Below are 20,581 nucleotides of genomic sequence, written 5' to 3'. Positions count from 1 at the left end.
CCTCGGTGCTCGGATCGTACTCTGGCCCATGGACCTCCCTTGCCATCGATGTGTACTCACTAAGGCGGTTGTGGACGGTCGCATTGCTGTACGCCTCGGGCCCGTCCTCCGGGTTGTAGTCGACGTCGGACGTCGCCTTGCCCTTGTGGGCCATAGCAAATGCCTTGAAGATGGAGCAAGGCTGGCCACCATGTGACGCCGACTGCGAGAAAAACAGCAAGATGATTAGAAATCATGCAGAATTGAGCGTTAGAATAAATAAATGAATTCGCGTACCCATGTTTGTGCGTATCCGCTGAGGTTGCGGCTGCCTTGATGGTGTGCTACACCTGGCATCATCAAACGCCGCTCCCGGCACAAGTTGTGCGTCTCCTCCCACTCGCGTGAGCACCACTTGTCCACCATCTGTTCCCAGCACTGGGGATGCGCGGTGCACCAATAAGGAATCATCTACAGGCCATCAAGTACATGACATATCAGAAGATGAAATTAAGCCTACTTAATCTCAAAAGGAATCAGTATTAATGTTCTGTATTTACCTGCAGGTACTGGTCCCGGGTCAGCGTCATGGTTCTTGCGTCCCTTTTGGTGACCTTCGTTCCAACGACGGTCCCGTGGTAAGTTACGACGGCCTGGATGCGCGCCTCGTAATGCATGTCCATGACGAGTTTTTTGCAGCATTTGGTAGCCACCGCATCCGCCCTGGCCTCATGTCCGTCCTGGCATCTAAAGAAATCCTGCATACAAACACAAGGTATCCATTCATTATTTCAAGAATGTCCAATAAATACGATGTATTGAGCAATGTAGTGCGAGGAAGACTTACCCACAGCTCTTGCTTCACCCGCTCCGCCTTGTTGTTGAATACCCTGCGGGCCCGATCTGCAGCATCGGGGGCGGCGGCGTAGTGGTCAAACGAGTAGGCCGGCCCCGTCACTCCGGCGTACTCAACCAGGCCAGGGAAGTGCTCCTTGCACAGAAGACCGAGGATGCCATTGACTTGGCGTGTGTGAGCACCTCCACTCGCCACAATCGTCCAGTTCCTGCCCAAGTGATTAACAATCGTCCAATTTCTATTTTGATATTCAACATATCATATAAAGTAGTGATAACATCTAAAGTTACTTACTTTTCCCCCTCGGGTCGAATCAGCGGGCGTCTCTCACGAGGTATCGGTCGCTGAGGGAGGCTCGCGGGACCTCGCAAGTAGACGCTCGACGAACTAGAGGAAGCGGAACCCCCTGCTGTCGCCTCCTCCAGCGCGTCCTCCTGCGCCTCCTCCTGCGCGTCCTCCTACGCCTCCTCCTGCGCGTCCTCCTGCGCCTCCTCGGCGTCCTCCTGGGGCACCTGCTCCTCCTCCTCCTCCTCCTCCTCACGCGACGGTGCGGCAGGCGACGACTCCCTCCTGCAGCTGCTCCTCCTTGTCCTTCGGTACAAGGACGTTAGCTTCCTCATCCCACCGCCCACCATCTTTGTTCAATCACCTGCAATTAAAAAGAGTAAACCAATAAGCACAGATAAACAAGAAGTACTTAGAAAGAGATGCAAAATAAACAAAACGTAATTACAAAATAACATAGTATTACATGTATTAGAAATAATCTTCATGATCGGGATTAGCTGGATCATAAGTCTCATCATCACTATCAATCATGTCGAAATAATCAACACTATCCGAATGAGCAATGTTGCCATTGTCATTGTCTAAATGTAATCGCTCAAGCATTTGTAAGTCCTTCACATTTTGCACCTCATCTCCAACGTCCTCTTCAATAACCATTTCATTGTCTACTTCCATTCCGATCGCTTCGGTTAAGTCTATCTCAAACCTCCCTTCTAGTCCCTCTTCTTGAAAGAACTCTCCGTCATATGTGTTTGGGTCTAAGTTGTAATCTTCATCGTTTGGGACAGGCACTTTACCGTGTGGCGATACCCTGTGCACAATATCCCAACCCTTAAGATGCCTTATGGTTTGACACGCATATGGGAGATAATAAACTTGCGTGGCCTGTTGGGCCACAATATAGACATCGTCTCCTGGTAAGACGGAATCCTGTCGAATTTCGACTAGCCCAAGATTACAATATGTCTGTCTCGTTACTTCAGGATCAAACCAATGGCATTTAAATATGACGGGATTAAAAGGTTTGGAACCATGAAACTTGAGTTCGTATATTTCTTCAATTCTTCCATAATACTCGACCTCATCAACGCCGGGCGTAAAAACTCCGGAACTTGTGGTTCTTCGATTGGGCCGACTCTGCTCGTAGCTTGTTGTGCGAAAGCGATATCCATTCACGTCATAACCAGAAAATGACCTGACCCTATAGGCAAAGCCATCGGCAACCTGTCTCAACTCGGCACACATAGACGCATCCCTCTGGCCCTGCAAGCTCAAGCAGGATACATCGTTATATTATTCGCACGTAGGAGTAACTTGGAATGTCAAACTACGTACGAGCTAAATTGGACGGTACCTTCCGTTTGAACCAAGAAATGAAATCGGGCATTCCATTTCCCGCACCCTGTCTAAGAAGGGTATCTACCTGCTGCGGGGTAGGATCCCTTGATTAACGCCAGAATTCATGAAGAAATTCCCTGTACCAACGAGAAACAAGGGGGTTGGATGCAGAATAGTGACGGCGTATTTAACAAGTTCGTTGAGAACTTACTGCATGTACGGTGCCACTTCGTCAAGGTTGGTCAACACGTATAGCATGATATGGCGCCACTCTTCATGATTCAAGGTCTTGGGGGTCGATGCACTTGCGCTTCCGAGTTGGCCTCGGAAAAGGCTGAGGTTCGATTCATTTTCGCCAGCATTGTAATGAGGGGGTGGATTATGCACGCTAGGGAGGTTGTCACCATAGTATGTTGTTGTGAAGTTCGCCACCTCCTCCAGAATGTATGCCTCTGCAATGGAAGCCTCGATTTTGCATTTATTTCTACATTTCTTTCGAAGAACCTTTAGACATCTCTCGATTGGATAGCACCAACGGCCCTGCACGGGCCCCCCCATTCGTGCCTCGTACGGGAGGTGCAAAATCAAATGCTGCATCGGATTGAAGAAGCCGGGTGGAAAGATCTTCTCCAACTTACAGAGCAACACAGGTGCCATTCTTTCCAAGTCAGCAATCACGGTCCGAGATAACTCCTTGGCACAAAGCTGGCGAAAGAAATAGCTCAACTCTGCCAGCACTAGCCAGACATGCTCAGGGACATAGCCTCGAACCATCGCCGGAAGAAGCCGCTCAATCCATATGTGGTAGTCATGACTCTTCATCCCTAAGACTCGCATAGTAGATAAGTTCACTCCCCTCCTCAGATTAGCTGCATACCCATCAGGGAACATTAACGTCTGGATCCATTCTAGTACTTCCCTCCTTTGGGGCTTGCTCAAGACAAAATCGGCCTTAGGCCTTCTCCATGTCTTGCCGCGACTAGGAGGCTTCATATGTTGGTTTGGTCTATCGCATATCGTTGCCAGATCCACTCTAGCCTTAACGTTGTCCTTTGACTTGTCAGGAATGTCCATGATTGTTGCCCAAAGTGCCTCGGCAACATTCTTTTCAGTGTGCATTACATCAATGTTGTGTGGAAGGAGAAGGTCATCAAAATAGGGGAGCCGAGTCAAGCCCGACTTATGAGTCCACATATGTTGCTCACCATATCCCACAAAACCACCTTCTGGATTGACCTCGAGACCATCTATCTGTTCACGAACCGTGGCACCAGTCATTATCGGTGGTGCAGGGTCTGTCACTACGACACCTTTCGTAAAGTTCTTGATGTCTCGTCTGAATGCATGGTCAAGAGGGAGGAATTGCCGATGTTTGTCGAACGATGAATACTTGCCACCCTTCTGCAACCAAATGAACCTCAGACCTTCCTTGCATACTGGGCATGGGAACTTCCCGTGAACACACCAGGCGCAGAATATCCCATACGCCAGGAAGTCATGCAGGGAGTAGTGGTACCAAACATGCATTTTGAAGTTTTTCTTTGTAGCTCGGTCGTATGTCCATACCCCTTCCTCCCAAGCACGGACCAATTCATCAATCACTGGCTCCATGAACACACCCATATTATTCCTCGGGTGTCCAGGAATTATCAATGACAAGAATACGTTCTGTCGTTGAAAGCATATGCCGGGGGGGGGAGATTGAGGGGGATAACGAACACGGGCCAACATGTGTATGGGGCAGCCATCATTCCATAAGGATTGAACCCATCTGTTGCCAACGCAACACGTACATTACGAGCCTCTTTAGCTTTCTCATGATGAATGCCATCAAAGTGGGTCCATGCTTCACCATCGGATGCATGTACCATCCTGTCAGGATTGTATCGTTTGCCATTTTTGTGCCATGTCATCTGTTTCGCGGATTCCTCGGTCATGTATAGCCGTTGGATCCTCGGTATGAACGGAAGGTGTCGTAGGATTGTCACGGGAATGTCAAGCTGCCTCTTCTGGCCATCACCAGAATCTACCTCCAGGAACCTAGATGATTTACACTTTGGACAGTACTTTGCTTCCACGTATTCTTTCCTAAATAGGACGCACCCCTTCGGGCAAGCATGTATCTGCTAATACGGCATCTTAAGTGCACGAAGGAGTTTCTGTGACTCGTGCATGCTCTTTGGCAGAAGGTGACCCTCCGGAAGCAGGCTGCCAATAACTGTCAACATACCATCGAAGGCGTCTCGACTCAGGCTATACTGGGACTTTAAAGCCATTATGCGTCCAATGGCATCCAGTTGAGAAACCTTTTGTCTGACCGTGAAGGGGTTTCTGTGCCGCGGCAAACATGTCGTAGAACGCCTTTGCGGTTGCCTCTGGCTCCTCCTCCGTACGTCCTTCAGCGAACTGTGCCTCGTGATAGTCATTTAACATGTTTGCTACCCCGGCATCAGCATCATAATCCTCGACGCGTGGTCTCACCACCTCCTCTCTCATACGATCGGCTTCACCATGGTAGACCCACCGGGTATAGTCCGCCGTAAATCCATTCTTCCAAAGATGTTCCCCCATGACCTTCTTCGTTTGTCTTTTCCTGTTTGCACATTTGCTGCAGGGACAGCAAATTTTACTCGCTCCTTTAGCAGCCACGCCAAATGCCCGTTCCAAGAAAGCATCGGTCTTGTCAATCCATTCATTGGTGACCTGACCCTGACTTGCGCGGCCCGTGTACATCCACTCACGGTCCTCCATCCTCTAACATATATAGCGGCGAGTAATATGAACATCAATTGCATCTACACGACGTTCCTACTATCTAATAGGTGAGGATAGGTCCTAATCCCACGCGAGGATCCGTAGATGAGGTTAGTTTCCATGCTCTACTCCTATTTGAGACAGAATTTCGGCAGCACCTCCCCGCTGTTCTCCAAATACACGTCCTGCTAGGGAGAGTGTGTATCCGGAGAACAACAGGGAGATGATGCCGAAACTCTGTCTCGGATCGGAGCAGACCATGGAAACTAACCCCACCTACGCATCCGCGGGCTGTCCAAAAAACGTGGACAATTCGAAACAGATACGGTTTTAGATATGGAAATATCTGCATATTTCCAACCGTATCTCTTTCGAACGGGAGACGCCTAACTGGGTTACGTGATCTACGACCATGATACGGAAAGAGGGGTTATACCTAGGGTGGTGGTGGAGTCAGGCTAGCGGGGCCGTGGCGGGTCGGTGCAGTGGCGAGGCGACGCGGTGCAGGCAGACCCGCAGCGGCAAGGAAGGCGATCGGGGTCGCCGAGGTACTCCGGCGCCGCTCCGACTGGCTCTTCTCTGCAAAAAAAGAAACATAAAACTGTCAATACAAAATTTCGGCAGCACCTCCCCTACACGGTGAGGTTTCCAAAACCTGCAAGAAAACCAACGGCACGATGGCCGACATGCACATATATATGAACGGCACGATGGCCGACATGCACAAGTAATACCATCACTACAAATACCGCAACTACTAGTAATACTACTACGACGACGACGGATGGCATACCTAGTGGGCGTCGTAGGGCAGCGGTGATGAAGGGGTCAGGGCGCCGGTGGACAAGGCGTCGGGGACGTGGCAACGGCGGCCAGGGCGCCTCCTCCTCCTCCTCCTTCTTCTTCCTCCTTCCTCCTTCTTCCTCCTCCTCCTTCTCTTCCTCCTTCTTCCTCCTCTCCTCCTCCTCCTCTCTTTCTCCTCCTGCTCCGGCGGCGCTGGCGCGGGCGGCGCTGGCCCGGGGGCGGCTGGCGCGGGCGCGGCCGCGGGCGGGCGCGGCCGCGGGCGGGCGCGGGCGGGCGCGGCGGCGGGCGGGCGCGGGCGGGCGCGGGCGGGCGCGGGCGCGGGCAGTCGCGAGCGCGGGGGCGGCGCGGGCGCGGGGGCGGGGGCGGCTGGCGCGGGCGCGGGCGGCGGCGGGGAGGTTTTGCGTGTGTGCGGTGCGTGGGCCGGCCGGGGGTTAAATCCCCCCTTTGCCGAGTGCCCCCGATCTGGCACTCGGCAAAGAGGGGTTTTCTTTAAAAAAATTTAAAAATCTTTGCCGAGTGCCCCCGATCTGGCCCTCGGTAAAGAGGGGTTTTTTAAAAAAAAATTGAAATTCTTTGCCGAGTGCCAGACGTCCTAGCACTCGGCAAAGAGGCTCCTTTGCCGAGTGTCATTTTTTGACACTCGGCAAACCCTAATTGTTTTTTCACTTTTGACCTCCAAACTTTTTCTGCAGTCCTCATACAATACCTGGTACTCCATGTTCCAATGTGGCACATTTCTCGAACTTTTTCTATATTTCTTTAATTTATTTCAATTAATTGAATTTTCTTGGATAATTCAAATTATAACTGCTAGTCATTCGAATAATGAAAAAAAATGAAGGGAAAAATGATATTCATGTTATTTAGTATAATGTGAGGCCGTATCCAGGAACAGACCACAAATTGCGAACATCTTGTTCACGAAACATGACCACGAACTTGCGGGCGAGTTGTTTTTAAATTGTATAAAAAGCAAACGAAGTCCGAAAATCATGAAACTTGTCAAGATGTAATGATATCATATGTGGAGGCTGTGATAAAAATTTGAGAAGGTTTTGCGCAAGTTGTCACGTACGATGCTTGCAAACCGAAGAATCTCCGAAGAAACCCGGATAAACTTCTTTGGTTTGCAACGGTTACAAGCATCGTACGTGACAACTTAGGCAAAACCTTCTCAAATTTTTATCACAGCCTCCACATATGATATCATTACATCTTGACAAGTTTCATGATTTTCGGACTTCGTTTGCTTTTTATACAATTTAAAAACAACTCGCCCGCAAGTTCGTGGTCATGTTTCGTGAACAAGATGTTCGCAATTTGTGGTCTGTTCCTGGATACGGCCTCACATTATACTAAATAACATGAATATCATTTTTCCCTTCATTTTTTTTCATTATTCGAATGACTAGCAGTTATAATTTGAATTATCCAAGAAAATTCAATTAATTGAAATAAATTAAAGAAATATAGAAAAAGTCCGAGAAATGTGCCACATTGGAATATGGAGTACCAGGTATTGTATGAGGACTGTAGAAAAAGTTTGAAGGTCAAAAGTGAAAAAACAATTAGGGTTTGCCGAGTGTCAAGAAATGACACTCGGTAGAGGAGCCTCTTTGCCGAGTTCTTTCTCTCTGGCACTCGGCAAATAGCCTCCACGAACTTGCTCAAAAGTGAAAAATAGGGTTTGCCGAGTGTCAAAAAATGACACTCGGCAAATTGCCTCTTTGCCGAGTTCTTTATCTGTGGCACTCGGCAAAGAGCCTCTTTGCCGAGTGCCAGATGTTTGCCGAGTTCTTTCTCTCTGGCACTCGGCAAATCGCCTCTTTGCCGAGTGCCCGATAAAAAGCACGCGGCAAAGTCTGGGACACTCGGCAAAGAAGCCGTCTCCGGTAGTGTGTAATTAGAAGAAGAATCTCTAGCTAGTCAAGAAAAGAAATAACAGTATGCGAAATTTCCTCTCTAAACAAGAAAACTAATCATCATGAAAAACATCTCCAGCAAATAAAGAAAATAATCTCCAGCTTACCTCCATGCTGCCGCTTGTACTGATGATGGTCCTTGGTGCCCGGCAAGCACCACAAGAACCGTGTGTGATACCACTGTGGCGTGTGCCCACCAAGGTCTACGAACGCAGACACGACCGAGCAACACACGTACCCACCACACCGTCATCACTGAGTATGTCGATTTGTTTGACAGTGAAGACTGAAGAAGCGTGAGCAATGGACATAGGTGTTAATAGAGATTTCACATGTACAACTTGATAATAATATCAGCTGGGTGATTTGTATTGGAGAGGGAAAAATGGGTATTTATAACTAATCACTACCGGATTTCGTGACTTTGCCGTGTGCCCAGGGCACACGGCGAAGGCTTAAAAACACTCGGCAAATGGTTTGCCGAATGTAACACTCGGCAAACAGCAGTCGGCGTACAACGTGCCGGCAAACAATTGTTTGCCGACTGTTTTCTATCGCGCACTCGGCAAACTATTTTGCCGAGAGTGAAATCCGACACTCGGCAAAAAAAAGCGTCAGTTTGCCGAGTGTCGATGGAATACACTCGGCAAAAAGTGAAGGGTTTGCCGAGTGCCCTTAAAATACACTCGGCAAACCATTAAAAAAAGAGGAAAAAAAAACCACCACAGGAGCAATCTTATCACTGATAGCTCAGCATTAGCACTTTTGTCGAAAAGCAATCTTCTTGCAAGTTTCTTCCTGGAAGATAGCTCAGCAAAGAGGTCTTTATCACTGATGTATGCAAGCAATCTTACCACTGAAAAATAGCCAATAGCAAATGTAAAAGTTCACATTCATAATTTAATAAAAGCAGCAAAAGAAAAGACAAGATGTACCTTCTCAAGGGCATCTTCAATGGCTTCATCACTGAGCTTTTCACTGCAGCCTTTCTTCATAATGTTATCATAGAAGGTAGCGAGCAATTCAGCACTTGAACTGCCAGACAAATTAACTACAGTACATGTACATATCCCACTTTCCATCTCTCTGCAAATTAACTCTTCCTTAATTTGGCACATCAAAATTTTACACCACGGTACGCACGCAAATGGACAAATGAAGCCGATGTTTGCAAGGATGCAGTTAAGGGAAACCACCTGAGAGGTCTGCAGCTGGCGTGCTGCTGCCTGCTGGTCGCCCGAGTGTCTTCTGCCGACGTGCTGGCCGAGGCGCCGAGCTGCTGGCGTGCTGAGAGGCTGTGGCTTGCCGATGGCTGGCGTCTTCCGCTGACGCGACCAGGCACAGCTCCGGCCCTCCGCTCGACCAAGCACGGCACGCGCCGCAGCCGTAGCCCGCACGGCCGCGCCCGCCGCTGCCCGCCCGAGCTTGGCACGTGAGGGGCGGCGGCCGACTGTGTAGGGGCCGTGAGCCGCTGCGGCCGACTGCGTAGGGGACGTGAGGGGCGGCGGCCAGGCGGAAAAGGCGTCGGCGCCGGCGCATGTGAGTGGAGCGGAACGGGAGATGGGGAATTGGGGATTGGAAGAGCTAGGGTTGGAGGTGGGTGCTGGGGTTTGGGCTGTGGGCCGAGCCACTCGTAGAAGGCACAGTCTGCGCAGGCGTAAATTCAAAAAAATCCGAAATTTTTGGGCGGTAAGGAAAATATTTCACTATTTACCGAGTGTCAAATAGAGGACACTCGGCAAACAAGTTTTTTGCCGAGTGTCCGTTAGACGACACTCGGCAAAGGACGGACGCGCCGCCAGAGTCCGTGAGGAGGGACACGTGGCGCGGTGTTTGCCGAGTGCCTGACTTTGCCGAGTGTATTTTCTCGAGTTTGCCGAGTGCTATTTTTTGCCGAGTGCTTTTCTCTTGGTTTGCCGAGTGTCTACTTGTTTGCCGAGTGTTTTTTTTTTGCACTCGGCATATAGGGTGGTTTGCCGAGTGCACGATAAAATACACTCGGCAATGTTTTAGACACTCGGCAAATATGGGGATTCCGGTAGTGAATTCAGTTCTCTGAATGTTATCACGGCTGTAGTTTTCGTTACGGGAAGGCATGGTCGCTTTGTATATTCAATTTGTAGAGCTATCTCTGTGATTTATGTGTGGCCTTCACTAGGGAGCATGACACCTGTTTGATCTGTTCTATTGAACATACTCCCCTGTTAATCATACTTCGATTCCGATTGCTCTATTTCATTTAATTCGTGGATTTTCTTATTGTCGAATTTCTATTATCATAGGGAGTTAAAGAAATTTAGATGTATATTCTTCTCAATGCGAAAGCACGATCTGGGACACGTGCACACAGCCGCGCTGCTTGCAAGCAGCACAAGATTAATACTTCATTTCCTCACCGCAAGGGATGCTGATCAAAATGGGTATGTGATGCCATCTCGCACTTGTTGTCATTGTAAGAAATCCGCCACCTATTTTTGATGAATCGTTGTCAAGAAAAGGTATGTCCTTGTGATTGAGTCTTAGTTAATGATTCATCTGTAGGCAGTTGATATCGTTTCTATTTTCCATGGTTTTCAGTTTTATTCTGTGCCTTCAGTCTGGTTCATGTAAGATTCAGAGTAGTTCATCAGCATAATTCACAATGGTTTCTCTAAATTTTCTCTGACAGCTTTTTATTAATCCATGTTTTTGGGAAACACTATACTGAATAATACTACATGATTAATTTTGACTGCCAGTGATGATCATGGTCATAATTTCTTGTAACGCTGCTTTTCTAATTAAATGATAGCATCCCTGATGTTTCTTAAATTTTCAAAATACTCATTGGTGCCAATGTAATGCTTTTCTTTCGAATCAGGATATATATACTAAATCAGTAACCGCAAGCTACCGATCCATACCACTAAGTTAATTCATCGTCTCATGGAAACTTGAATTTTTTATTGCCATAATTATTACTTTGGGTAAGTACTAAATACTTTGGAATTACCATTCATGCAGTTTGGATGGTACCCAACCTGATGATGCTAACTACTCCCTCTGGTTGCAAATATAGGTCGTTTTACCCTTCCCAACTATTCTCTAAATATAAGTCATTCTCGAACTTCTATGCATTTTTTTCTCTTTTGTTTCCGTCTTGCCATTGTTTAATAAATGCTACCACTCTCACAAATTAATAAGTTATCTTTTTCAATACAGAATAAATGAAGGGCAACAAGGTCATTTGATCTCCTTTCTTAATCCTTGTGCACAAGTCTAAAACAACTTATATTTGCAATCGGAAGAAGTACTATTTCTCTTCCTGATCCGAGATTCTATGGACAGCACCGAAGCGACCTATGGTGTCCTAACTTGAGATTGGCAATGGCCATGGAAATTCACAAGCCATGGTCATCAACGAGAATGCAGTATAGCTTGTATATGAGAACGAGAACCATAAGAGTTTTCGGTATTTGGTGTTCTCAGCATACCTCTTTTATTTCACCTTGTATTTCCTGTACTATTTTTCGCCCCCTTATACTCTTTTGGTCATACTGCTTCGCGAATGTATAATGCTAATTCGTGGGAAGTATAATATATTCTGTGACAAGTATATACTACTAATTGGAAAATAAAATATTATACTTCTTTGTGTGAAGTATATACTATTTGGAGAAAAGAAGTATAATACTACTTTATGAGAAGTGCATACTACTATATTTGGAAAAAAGAAGTATACTACTTTATGAGAAATATATACTACTCTTTGAAAAAAAAGAGAGTATATACTATTAAACAAAGGAAGTATAATACAACTTAATTTGTGAGAAGCATAATAAACTCCGTAAAAACTAATTGAATACTACTTCTTATTGGAGGAAAGTCATTGCCTTGTCGGCTAGCACTTAGCATGGTGTTTATGGAAGTACGTACTCCTGCAACTAAAGTCTGTACATTCGAATAAACAAATGCATCTGCGTGCACGTGTTCGTGTGATGCTTGGCCTGCGTCGCACGGCCACAGAGGATATCGGGCGAGCGAGTTAATGGTCGATCGTGTGTGTGTCTATATATATATAGAGAGAGAGAGTATAGAGAGTTAGCACTAGCAGCCAGCAGTGGCCTCGGCTGTACGTGTACGTAAATGGATTAATGAACTGATCGATCAGTAATGGCTGGCTACAGCGTTATCATGCATGCAGTCGGTGAATTCAATGTCACAGTCGCCGGCGTTGGCGTTACCGGCAGACGCAATTGAAGCTCCTCCCCGCCCGGGCGGCGGCCTCCGTGTGCTCGCTCGCGTTGCGTCGCTCATCGAAGTAAATGGGTACAGTGATACGTACATGCTGTTTGCTGTGGCTGTACAGCATCAGATCGATGGAACCTATCATCTCCAGCAGCTTCCTCAAATTTTCATTCTCAAAAATACTATTACAGTATCATCTATCACTATTACAATATCTCTTATTTTTTCATCTCCAGCAGCTACCCCATTTCCTATCTTCTACTCTCTTTTTTCATCTCTCTGTGGGCCCGTTTGTCAGCCTCTGTGAACAGTGTTGCTACAGTACCCGACGCGTTTTTCTGTCCCCAGGCCCGCTGTCAGTCCCTGCGAACAGTGTTGCTACAGTACTAGTATGTGATACGTGCTGCTACAGTAGTCCGCAAAAATACAGACACCACTCTCTCTCCGCAACACTGGATGAGGTACTGCTGGAGTACAATTTCCAGTGCTACAGTACTTTGCGGAGTACTAGCCTGCAGCTCTTGATTTGGTTAAAAAAACATTATTATAAGTGGTAACTCCCATTTCTGGAAATATACGCCTGCCACGGTTCTTGATTACTCCCTCGGTTTAAGAATATATGGCATATTTTATTTTGAAAAATCATAAAAGATAAATTTTAATGGTTAATTTTTCTTATAATATGTTATCAATTATTATAAAATGAACATCATATTCAAATTTTTTAATACAAAATTATTAAAATAAATTTTGTATAATAACATGCATGTAATTTGACTAATTATCGATTAAAACTTATAAAGTTTGATTTTTTAAAATAAAATATATCTTATATATATATATATATATATCGCATCAAGATCCAGACTTCGTGATATATAGCGTACTAGTTACTAGGAGGTGTGATAGAAAGGTCCGGTCGTATGCTTACACGTACGGTAGTAGTACATCTGCAGCAGGTGCATCAACCAAACCTCATCGATAACGTTTACTACTGGCCACTGCTCATTTACAAGAAAGTACGTCATTAACCCTGACTGGTAACTTAGTCCGGAAATAAGAATTGCACTTGCATAGTGATCGAGCTCTTTTCTTCTTTGTTGTTGACAAGAATACTGGCCTATATATGCTTGCTTAATATCAATTTTAAAATATTTATTAAAGTTGGCACTAATATAATTGGTAGAGTTATTGAAAATATATATGGTATGCGCTACAGAGACCGCGTTCATACATGGAAGAGATCATAATCCTCCATGAACTATATAAGTGAAAGTTAAATGGGATAATCTATAAGATTGATTTTGGGAAGGTCTACGACAAAGTTAAATTGTTATTCTTGCAACAAAATTGAAAATGAAAGATTTCTCGGAACAGTGGTGCCAATTAATACAAATTTTTGTATCTGGTGGATGTGTTGGGATTAAAATCGATGATGATGTTAGCTCATACTTTAAACCCATAAGGGATTGAGACAAGGTGACATACTATCTCCCATCCTCTTTAACATAGTGGCAAATATGTCGCTATTTTGATTGATAGAGCTAAGGTGGATGGTCAGATTTCAGGAGTTGTGTCACACCTCGTGGACGATGATCTATCTATTCTGCAATACACTGACGATACTATCATCTTCATAAACATAAACATGGAACAAGCAAGGAACATAAAACTCCTGTTGTATGTTTTCTAACAACTCTTTGGACCTAAGATCAACTTTCATGAGTGAAATTATGTGTTATGGGGAGGCAAACGGGCACGAGGACCAATATTCACAATTATTCGGATGAAGTTGGTTCATACCCCTTTAGATACTAAGGCATCATCATGCACCATCGCAAACTACGAAACATTGATCGGAAGAAAGTTGATGGTTTGAGAAGTGCCTAAGCAATTGGAAAAGAAAACATATATCAACAAGGGCGTATTAGTATTGATTAATTCTGTCCTCAGCATCCTAACTATGTTTATGATATCCTTCTTCGAAATTCCTAAATGAGTACTCATGTGACTGGACTATTTAAGATCCAGATTATTTTGGCAGTATGATGGCTACAAACATAAATATAGGCTGGCAAGGGGGAACTCATTTTTCTAGCCTAAGGATCAGGGAGGTATATGCATAATTGATATCTCAACCCAAAATAAATGTCTTCTCAGCAAATAGCTATTCAAGCTATTAAAATGAGGGCAGGGTATGGCAAAATATGCTAAAAAATAAGTACCTTGGAAGTAAGACCCTCACACAAGTGGAAGAAAAGCTAGGAGATTCTCACTTTTGGTTAGGACTAATGAAAGTCAAACAACATTCCTAAAATAGGGCATATTCCAAATACAGAAGGATGCCCAAACTAGATTTTGGAGGAATAAATGGATAATGTTATTTCACTTAGCGAACAATGCCCGTCGTTTTACAATATTATGAGGCATAAAAATGCCACAACAACGGAGGTGATGAGCACAATACCGCTTAATATATCCTTCCACATACCTATTACAGGGGATAAACTCATAGCATGGCAGAGATTAGCTAAAAAACTAGCAAACATACGACTATTTCAAGGAAGGGATGTCTTTAGATGGAACCTACACACAAACGGACGATTCTCCATCCAATATATCAATGTATCACCATATGACTAACAAAGATATATCTTTTCCCAGCAATTTTTGTAGAAATTAAAAATTCCATCGAAAATAAAGATCTTTTTGTGGTACATGGTGAGAGAGGTCATCCTGACCAAAGATAACCTAGCAAAACACAATTGAAATGGGAATATCAAATGTTGCTTTTGTAATCACAATAAATGTAAACAACACCTGTTCTTTGATCGTTGTTTTGCTAAATCAGTCTGGTGAGTGGTCAAAGTAGCCCTAGATATTAACGCAATGAGAAACATTACACACATGATCTGAAATTGGCTTAAGGGTATTGGGCAACAACAAAAGAATAAAATCTTTATTGGTATAGCAGCTTTTTTCACAAGCACTCTTCAAAGGGTCATATTGGTTTAGTCATTGGAGCTTTCTGCACAAAGAGGAAGAGAGAGAGAGAGAGTAATTTTGCACAGGACGTACAAACAATTAGAGACCGTTACTATGGAAGTCTTCGCTAAAAATAAGTGACAAATTAAAAACAGGCTTTGCGGCACTTGATTATTTCGCAATTATCATTACGTCATTACGCTTTTCTAATTCCAATAAAGATTGCGTATCGTAGCATCTTGTAATAATGAACCAGGTTGTGTATAATGTTTCCATTATCTTAAAAAATATAGAGGGAGAGATAGAGCTCTGAATTCTGGATCATCAGAAGTTAACAACCAATAAAAGCCAAGTTTCATACTAGCTAGTACAACTTGGCCGATTCTTACTGAAGAAATAATTCATGCGAAAACAAGCTTAATTAATGTAGGTTGCTACACTTGCGAGGTAGCCAGCTATTGCATGCATGGATCGTACACAACTACTTGATGAAGCTTGATGAGCATGCAGTTTAGTTATAGATCTTGATCTGCGCGCGCGCGTCATGCTGAAACGCTGCTTCCGGAATCATCGTCTGCATCGCAGATGATCCTCGACTCCCATTTCAGCCCCGATGCAACTCTGTCATAGTAAGGGACATCCTCCTGCAAATATATATAGGGCGATAGCTAGGTATATATATAGTTCAGAAACAGCTAGCTAAATTAATATATATTCGTCGACCGGTCTCACTTGGATATCATACTATAATTTCTGATGTAATCTACGTAGGTACGTACCTCGAGCTTGTCCATGAGCTCCTGTGCTGTGGGAGCCGAGACGATGATGCGGCGAGCGCTAGGGTTGATGAAGCCTTCCTCCACGGCCTGGTCGATGAATGTCAACAGAGAGTTGTAGTACCCATCAACGTTCAGGAGGCCAACCTAATTTATGAATGAGTACGTCGATCAGGTCAAGGAGCATCGAAAATAATAATCTACCATGGAAGAACATATATGTATAGGTGCCTTATAATTACCGGCTTACGATGGATGCCTAATTGTGCCCATGTGATCACTTCAAGCAGCTCTTCTAGAGTTCCATATCCTCCTGAATTATATATATTTCATCAGCTCAATCATATATATTGATCATTAGCTTCAGCTTTAGCATTATTGTCCACACCAATTAACCGCGACTTTTTAGGTCGATAAACATGCATGCATGCACGCATCTTTCTAATTGCATCCATTTCGTAGCATGTGAAACACAAGGCGGTCCACACTAGCTTAATTCTATTCTTGGTTTTTCATCCATTTCGTAGCATTTGAATATTGTCATCATGACGTGACTGCAGACTGCATATGCAGTAGTGCAGTGACATTGATGCGAGGCTCAGGCAAGGAAGCAGCGGCACTGGTGACTCACCGGGCAGGGCTATGAAGGCGTCAGATTGCCTTGCCATCTCTGCCTTCCGCTGGTGCATGTCCGCCACCGGCCTCACCTCCCCCACTGTCTCTCCAGTTACCTCGTTGCTCATGAGAGTCTTGGGGATGACCCTGCAGATTATAATATAATATCGTATGATATAATCTAGGCATCTGCTATCAGCATTGATCGATCGAACACAATCAGAAGATCGACGGCATGCAGCACAGTTAGTGACGGATCGGATCATAGATTAGTTGATCTGTGACAATTAAGGTGCATGTTGTTGCTCATGATTAGAGAGAGGAATGGTTTACCCGATGACGTGCCTGCCGCCGTTGTAGACGGTCTGTGAGACGAGACCCATGAGCCCTATGCTACCTCCCCCGTACACCAGGTCAATGTCCCTCGACACCTGCATGCATGGAATCGAATCCATCGTTGATCGGTCCGTAATTGGTCATAAGTACGTACAATCATTAAGATCAGTGTGTTGCCTGCATTTTTGCATTTTAATTTCAGAGCTGATCGATGTATATATATATATTCTATTCTCAGCTAGCTGCAGTGACTTAATTTACCGCAGGAATAAATAAATAAAACCCAATTAAGAATGACCAATCTGCTAAAAAACGTGGAGTATATGCATTGAGTGAACCTGCATTGTACGACAACCATGCATCGTACGTACAATATTGATTGATGAGTACTACAGCACAGTGGTAACTGCATGCGTGCCTGCATATGCAGCATCAAATCAACAGAAGCGGCAGCAGGAGGCTGCCGTTGCACAGTGGTGCAGAGCACTGCCGTCGAATCAAACGCTGTCTACCTCGTGGCAGCGTGATCAGTAAATAATTGCTAGGAACGAACGAGACGCGATAAAAAGCAGAACGCAGGAGCAGGGGGGATGTGCAGAACGTTAGCTGCTCAAGACCAGAGGAGTAGACGACAACAAGCTTGCTTGTATTCTTCACCATCATGGATGCAAGTTTTATATTTTTTTATTATTTAGATGACTTAAAACTTAAAAAAAATAAACTATTCCACCAACTACACTAAGGAAAAATGAGCTAACCAATGATCAAAAGGAAAAAATAAAATAAACTAAAAAGTGACCTAAAACTGTCTCGTGTGTGTCTACTACCACATATCTAGCCATCGCCCTATATAGCTGCATGCATGCGTTCGTGCATGCGTACGTGCAATTTATAGATGTACTTTAGTGTACTTTGCATGGCTGCGCTCTGGAGTATTTTTTTTTTTCTATCACAGCTAGCGTCTTCATAAGTATCAGGAACAGTCTATGTTGTAAGAGTATATCATACTTGTGTTTTGCAAACAAAATATATACTTGCTACAACGGCACCTATCTTATATATAGTGAAGGTAGAACTGATATAAAAAAAAAAGTAACTAAAGCTAGCTCTTCTACATCGTTCTATATGTCAGATTCCTGCTTGTTGGCACAAATTGATCACTCATACATGACTGACATACACTCACTTTGTGGCCAACTCGCAATGGTTTGGTTTTTCAGAACAAAATAATATCTGTTGTGTTTATATATAGACTAACATTTTTTGTGCATGCAGCGTTGGAAGCTGTTAAATAAGGGTGATGATGTTCTATTCTTCTTCATGTGGAGGCGATGGTAATTAGCATGCATCAACTCTGAGTATTTTTTGGGATGGTTGCCGACAAACTTGTAGTGCATGCTTAGGTATTTTCATAGAGTTTCCTTTTAGTTTAGATCGAGTTGATGCTAGCACGTACACCCTCAGCTAAGGTGTGGATGTCTAGCATGAAATATGTGCTAGCTAAAACTCTTGAAAGCAAAGGCGGATCCACCGTGGAGTGGACGGGCTCGATCAAGCCCCGCCTCTACCGCTGGGCGCATTGCACCTAGATTTTGTAACAATTGATTTTGTGACAATTGATAATATATTGTTAATAAATTAATGATCAAAATATGTTTTTAAAGACTTTATAAAAGTTTAATACATTCTGTATTTTGAAACGGAAAGAGTATGTTGGTACCCACCAGCTCTTTGGCGAGCCCGATGGCGGCGTCTCGGTAGCTCGCCTTCCTGCCGGTGCTGCTGCCGCAGAACACGCAAATCCTCTTGAACCTGCTCGACTGCCTCATCTCGATCACTCACACTCTCTCTCTAGTCTAGCTATATGCCGTTGCGAGAGCAGCAGTTGCAGTTGCGTGGTGAGGTGAGAGTCAAGTCACTAGCACAGAGTCACATGCACCACCTATACCTTATATAAAGGCTGGAGAGAGACAGAGGCAGAGAGAGGGGCCAATCATCTAGGGGCAATTGATTTTTTCTATCCTACCCGATAGTGTACGCCAAATACCACTCTACCGGAGTTTTTCGCCCTTTTGCTACCCAAACACCGTTTAAATCCCATCACGTATAGTAACTTTTCCCTTATAAACAGTAATCATAACCTAAAAAAGACCAAAAAAGTGTCCATTTTCGTACATGCTCTATAATTCATAAGAAATCTATTTTAACTAAATTCACCTAAAAATCTTATGTAGAATTCAAACTAAAATTCTTCAAAAGATACTACTTTTGCAACCTCTAGCAATTTTTAAGTCATCACAAAAGTTCCAAAAAATCTGGAAAAAGTTCATTAATATTCCTATAATGTGATTTAATAATTTATAAAATTATCTTCCACCCTAGGTTATAAGTTGAAAAGTGAGTTACTTTGTAATGCATAAGGTGAGAGATAATTTTATAAATTATTACATCACATTAGAATATTAGTGAATTTTCCCATATTTTTTGGAATGTTTTTTAGGATTAAAAAATTGCTAAAAGTTGCAAAAGCAGCACCTTCTAATGAATTTTAGTTTGAATTCTACACAAGTTTTTTAGGTGAATATAGTTAAAATGGGTTGCTTATGAATTATAGAGCATGCATAAAAATGGACACATTTTTTTGCACCTTTTTAAGCTTAGTATGGTTACTGTTCATAACGAAAAAGTTACTGTGCATGACGGGAAACCGTATTTGAATAGTGTTTGGGTGGTAAATAGGCGAGAAACTCCGGTAGAGTGGCATCTGGGTGTACGCCATCTGGTAGAATGACAAAAAATCAATTGCTCCAATCATCTCAGGTTAGTGAACCTAGAAATTGAAGGATAGATGTCATATTTCTTCCAGCTGCAGCACCACCAGCGCGTGAGCAGGCTTGCTCGCAAACCACCCCGACTCCCACCTTTTTATTTTTGGATTTTTTTCCCTCCACATATTTTTATTTTTGGAAAGTTTTCTAAAAAAAATTCTGTTAAATTTTTTTAGGAATTCAACACTCCTTCATCTCTATTGTCCAGGTGATGTATAGATGTACATGCAACTCTCCTAACAACTAGGTCTAACCGAGCCCTATAAAACTGTCTATAAGTAATAAGAATCATAGATGGGTTTTATTAAAATTCATCTGTGTGATGTTATAGTTATAGACGAATTATGTTTAAACACATATATGTTAATTATCATATATATATATATATATATATATTAAAAAATAGTCTGTGTGGCCATTTCCTCTCTATAAGCGAATTTGTTTCTTGGCTGCGTTGCTTAGGGAAAGGGTCATACAAATACATATTTTATGATTCACAAATTAAATAATATATTATTCAGAATATTGATCACACATTGTTCATAAAATCGTTCACATATTATTCAGAACACAAAATACAGGCATTTACATATGACAAAGGTTAATAACATCAAACATATGCACATCATATATTATTTAGAACACATAAACCTAGCTAGCTAAATACAATCTCTAGCTATACATCATTAGTTGATTGATATTATCTTCAAAAAGATGAAATGATTAACATCACAGTGACATCATCTTCTAAAAAGACGAAAAGTGATCAACAAACTTGTGTTGATCGATGCCGTATTTTAAAAAACTGAGATGATAAACATCATCTCAGCCTTCTGCGTTTCAGCACAATGTCAACTCAAACATCATCTTCAA

At 43.6% G+C, this 20,581-nt stretch overlaps 1 protein-coding gene and 1 long non-coding RNA gene across 2 annotated transcripts; both read right to left on the bottom strand.

Annotated features, from left to right (window-relative positions):
• Nucleotides 1-663: 663 nt before the first annotated feature.
• Nucleotides 664-1,269, bottom strand: LOC133887402 (uncharacterized). Its single transcript, XR_009903551.1, has 3 exons — nucleotides 1,130-1,269; nucleotides 827-1,043; nucleotides 664-737 (listed from the first exon to the last, which is right to left on the bottom strand). It is a non-coding gene; the product is annotated as an uncharacterized LOC133887402 (long non-coding RNA).
• A 14,426-nt stretch (nucleotides 1,270-15,695) lies between these two features.
• On the bottom strand, nucleotides 15,696-18,759 carry LOC133886449 (probable cytokinin riboside 5'-monophosphate phosphoribohydrolase LOGL3). The gene is made up of 6 exons (XM_062326152.1): nucleotides 18,605-18,759; nucleotides 16,878-16,975; nucleotides 16,561-16,691; nucleotides 16,172-16,242; nucleotides 15,933-16,076; nucleotides 15,696-15,797 (listed from the first exon to the last, which is right to left on the bottom strand). Exons 1-6 carry the CDS (start codon nucleotides 18,707-18,709, stop codon nucleotides 15,696-15,698), a joined length of 651 nt encoding a protein of 216 aa, XP_062182136.1. The 5' UTR covers nucleotides 18,710-18,759.
• Between the last annotated feature and the right edge of the window lie 1,822 nt (nucleotides 18,760-20,581).

The sequence above is a fragment of the Phragmites australis genome, chromosome 12, assembly GCF_958298935.1.
Source record: "Phragmites australis chromosome 12, lpPhrAust1.1, whole genome shotgun sequence".
NCBI lineage: Eukaryota > Viridiplantae > Streptophyta > Magnoliopsida > Poales > Poaceae > Phragmites > Phragmites australis.
The sequence above is the reverse complement of the archived record's forward strand: the minus strand, read 5'-3'. Positions and strand labels throughout refer to the sequence as shown.

Bases quoted from the DNA above. Each gene is read 5' to 3' on its own strand.
- LOC133886449 (XM_062326152.1), bottom strand. From the start codon at position 18,709: ATGAGGCAGTCGAGCAGGTTCAAGAGGATTTGCGTGTTCTGCGGCAGC. The intron at 16,077-16,171 runs GTAATTATAAGG...TTCATAAATTAG, and splicing joins TAGGCATCCATCGTAAGCCG to GTTGGCCTCCTGAACGTTGA. The intron at 15,798-15,932 runs GTACGTACCTAC...ATATATTTGCAG, and splicing joins AGCTCATGGACAAGCTCGAG to GAGGATGTCCCTTACTATGA.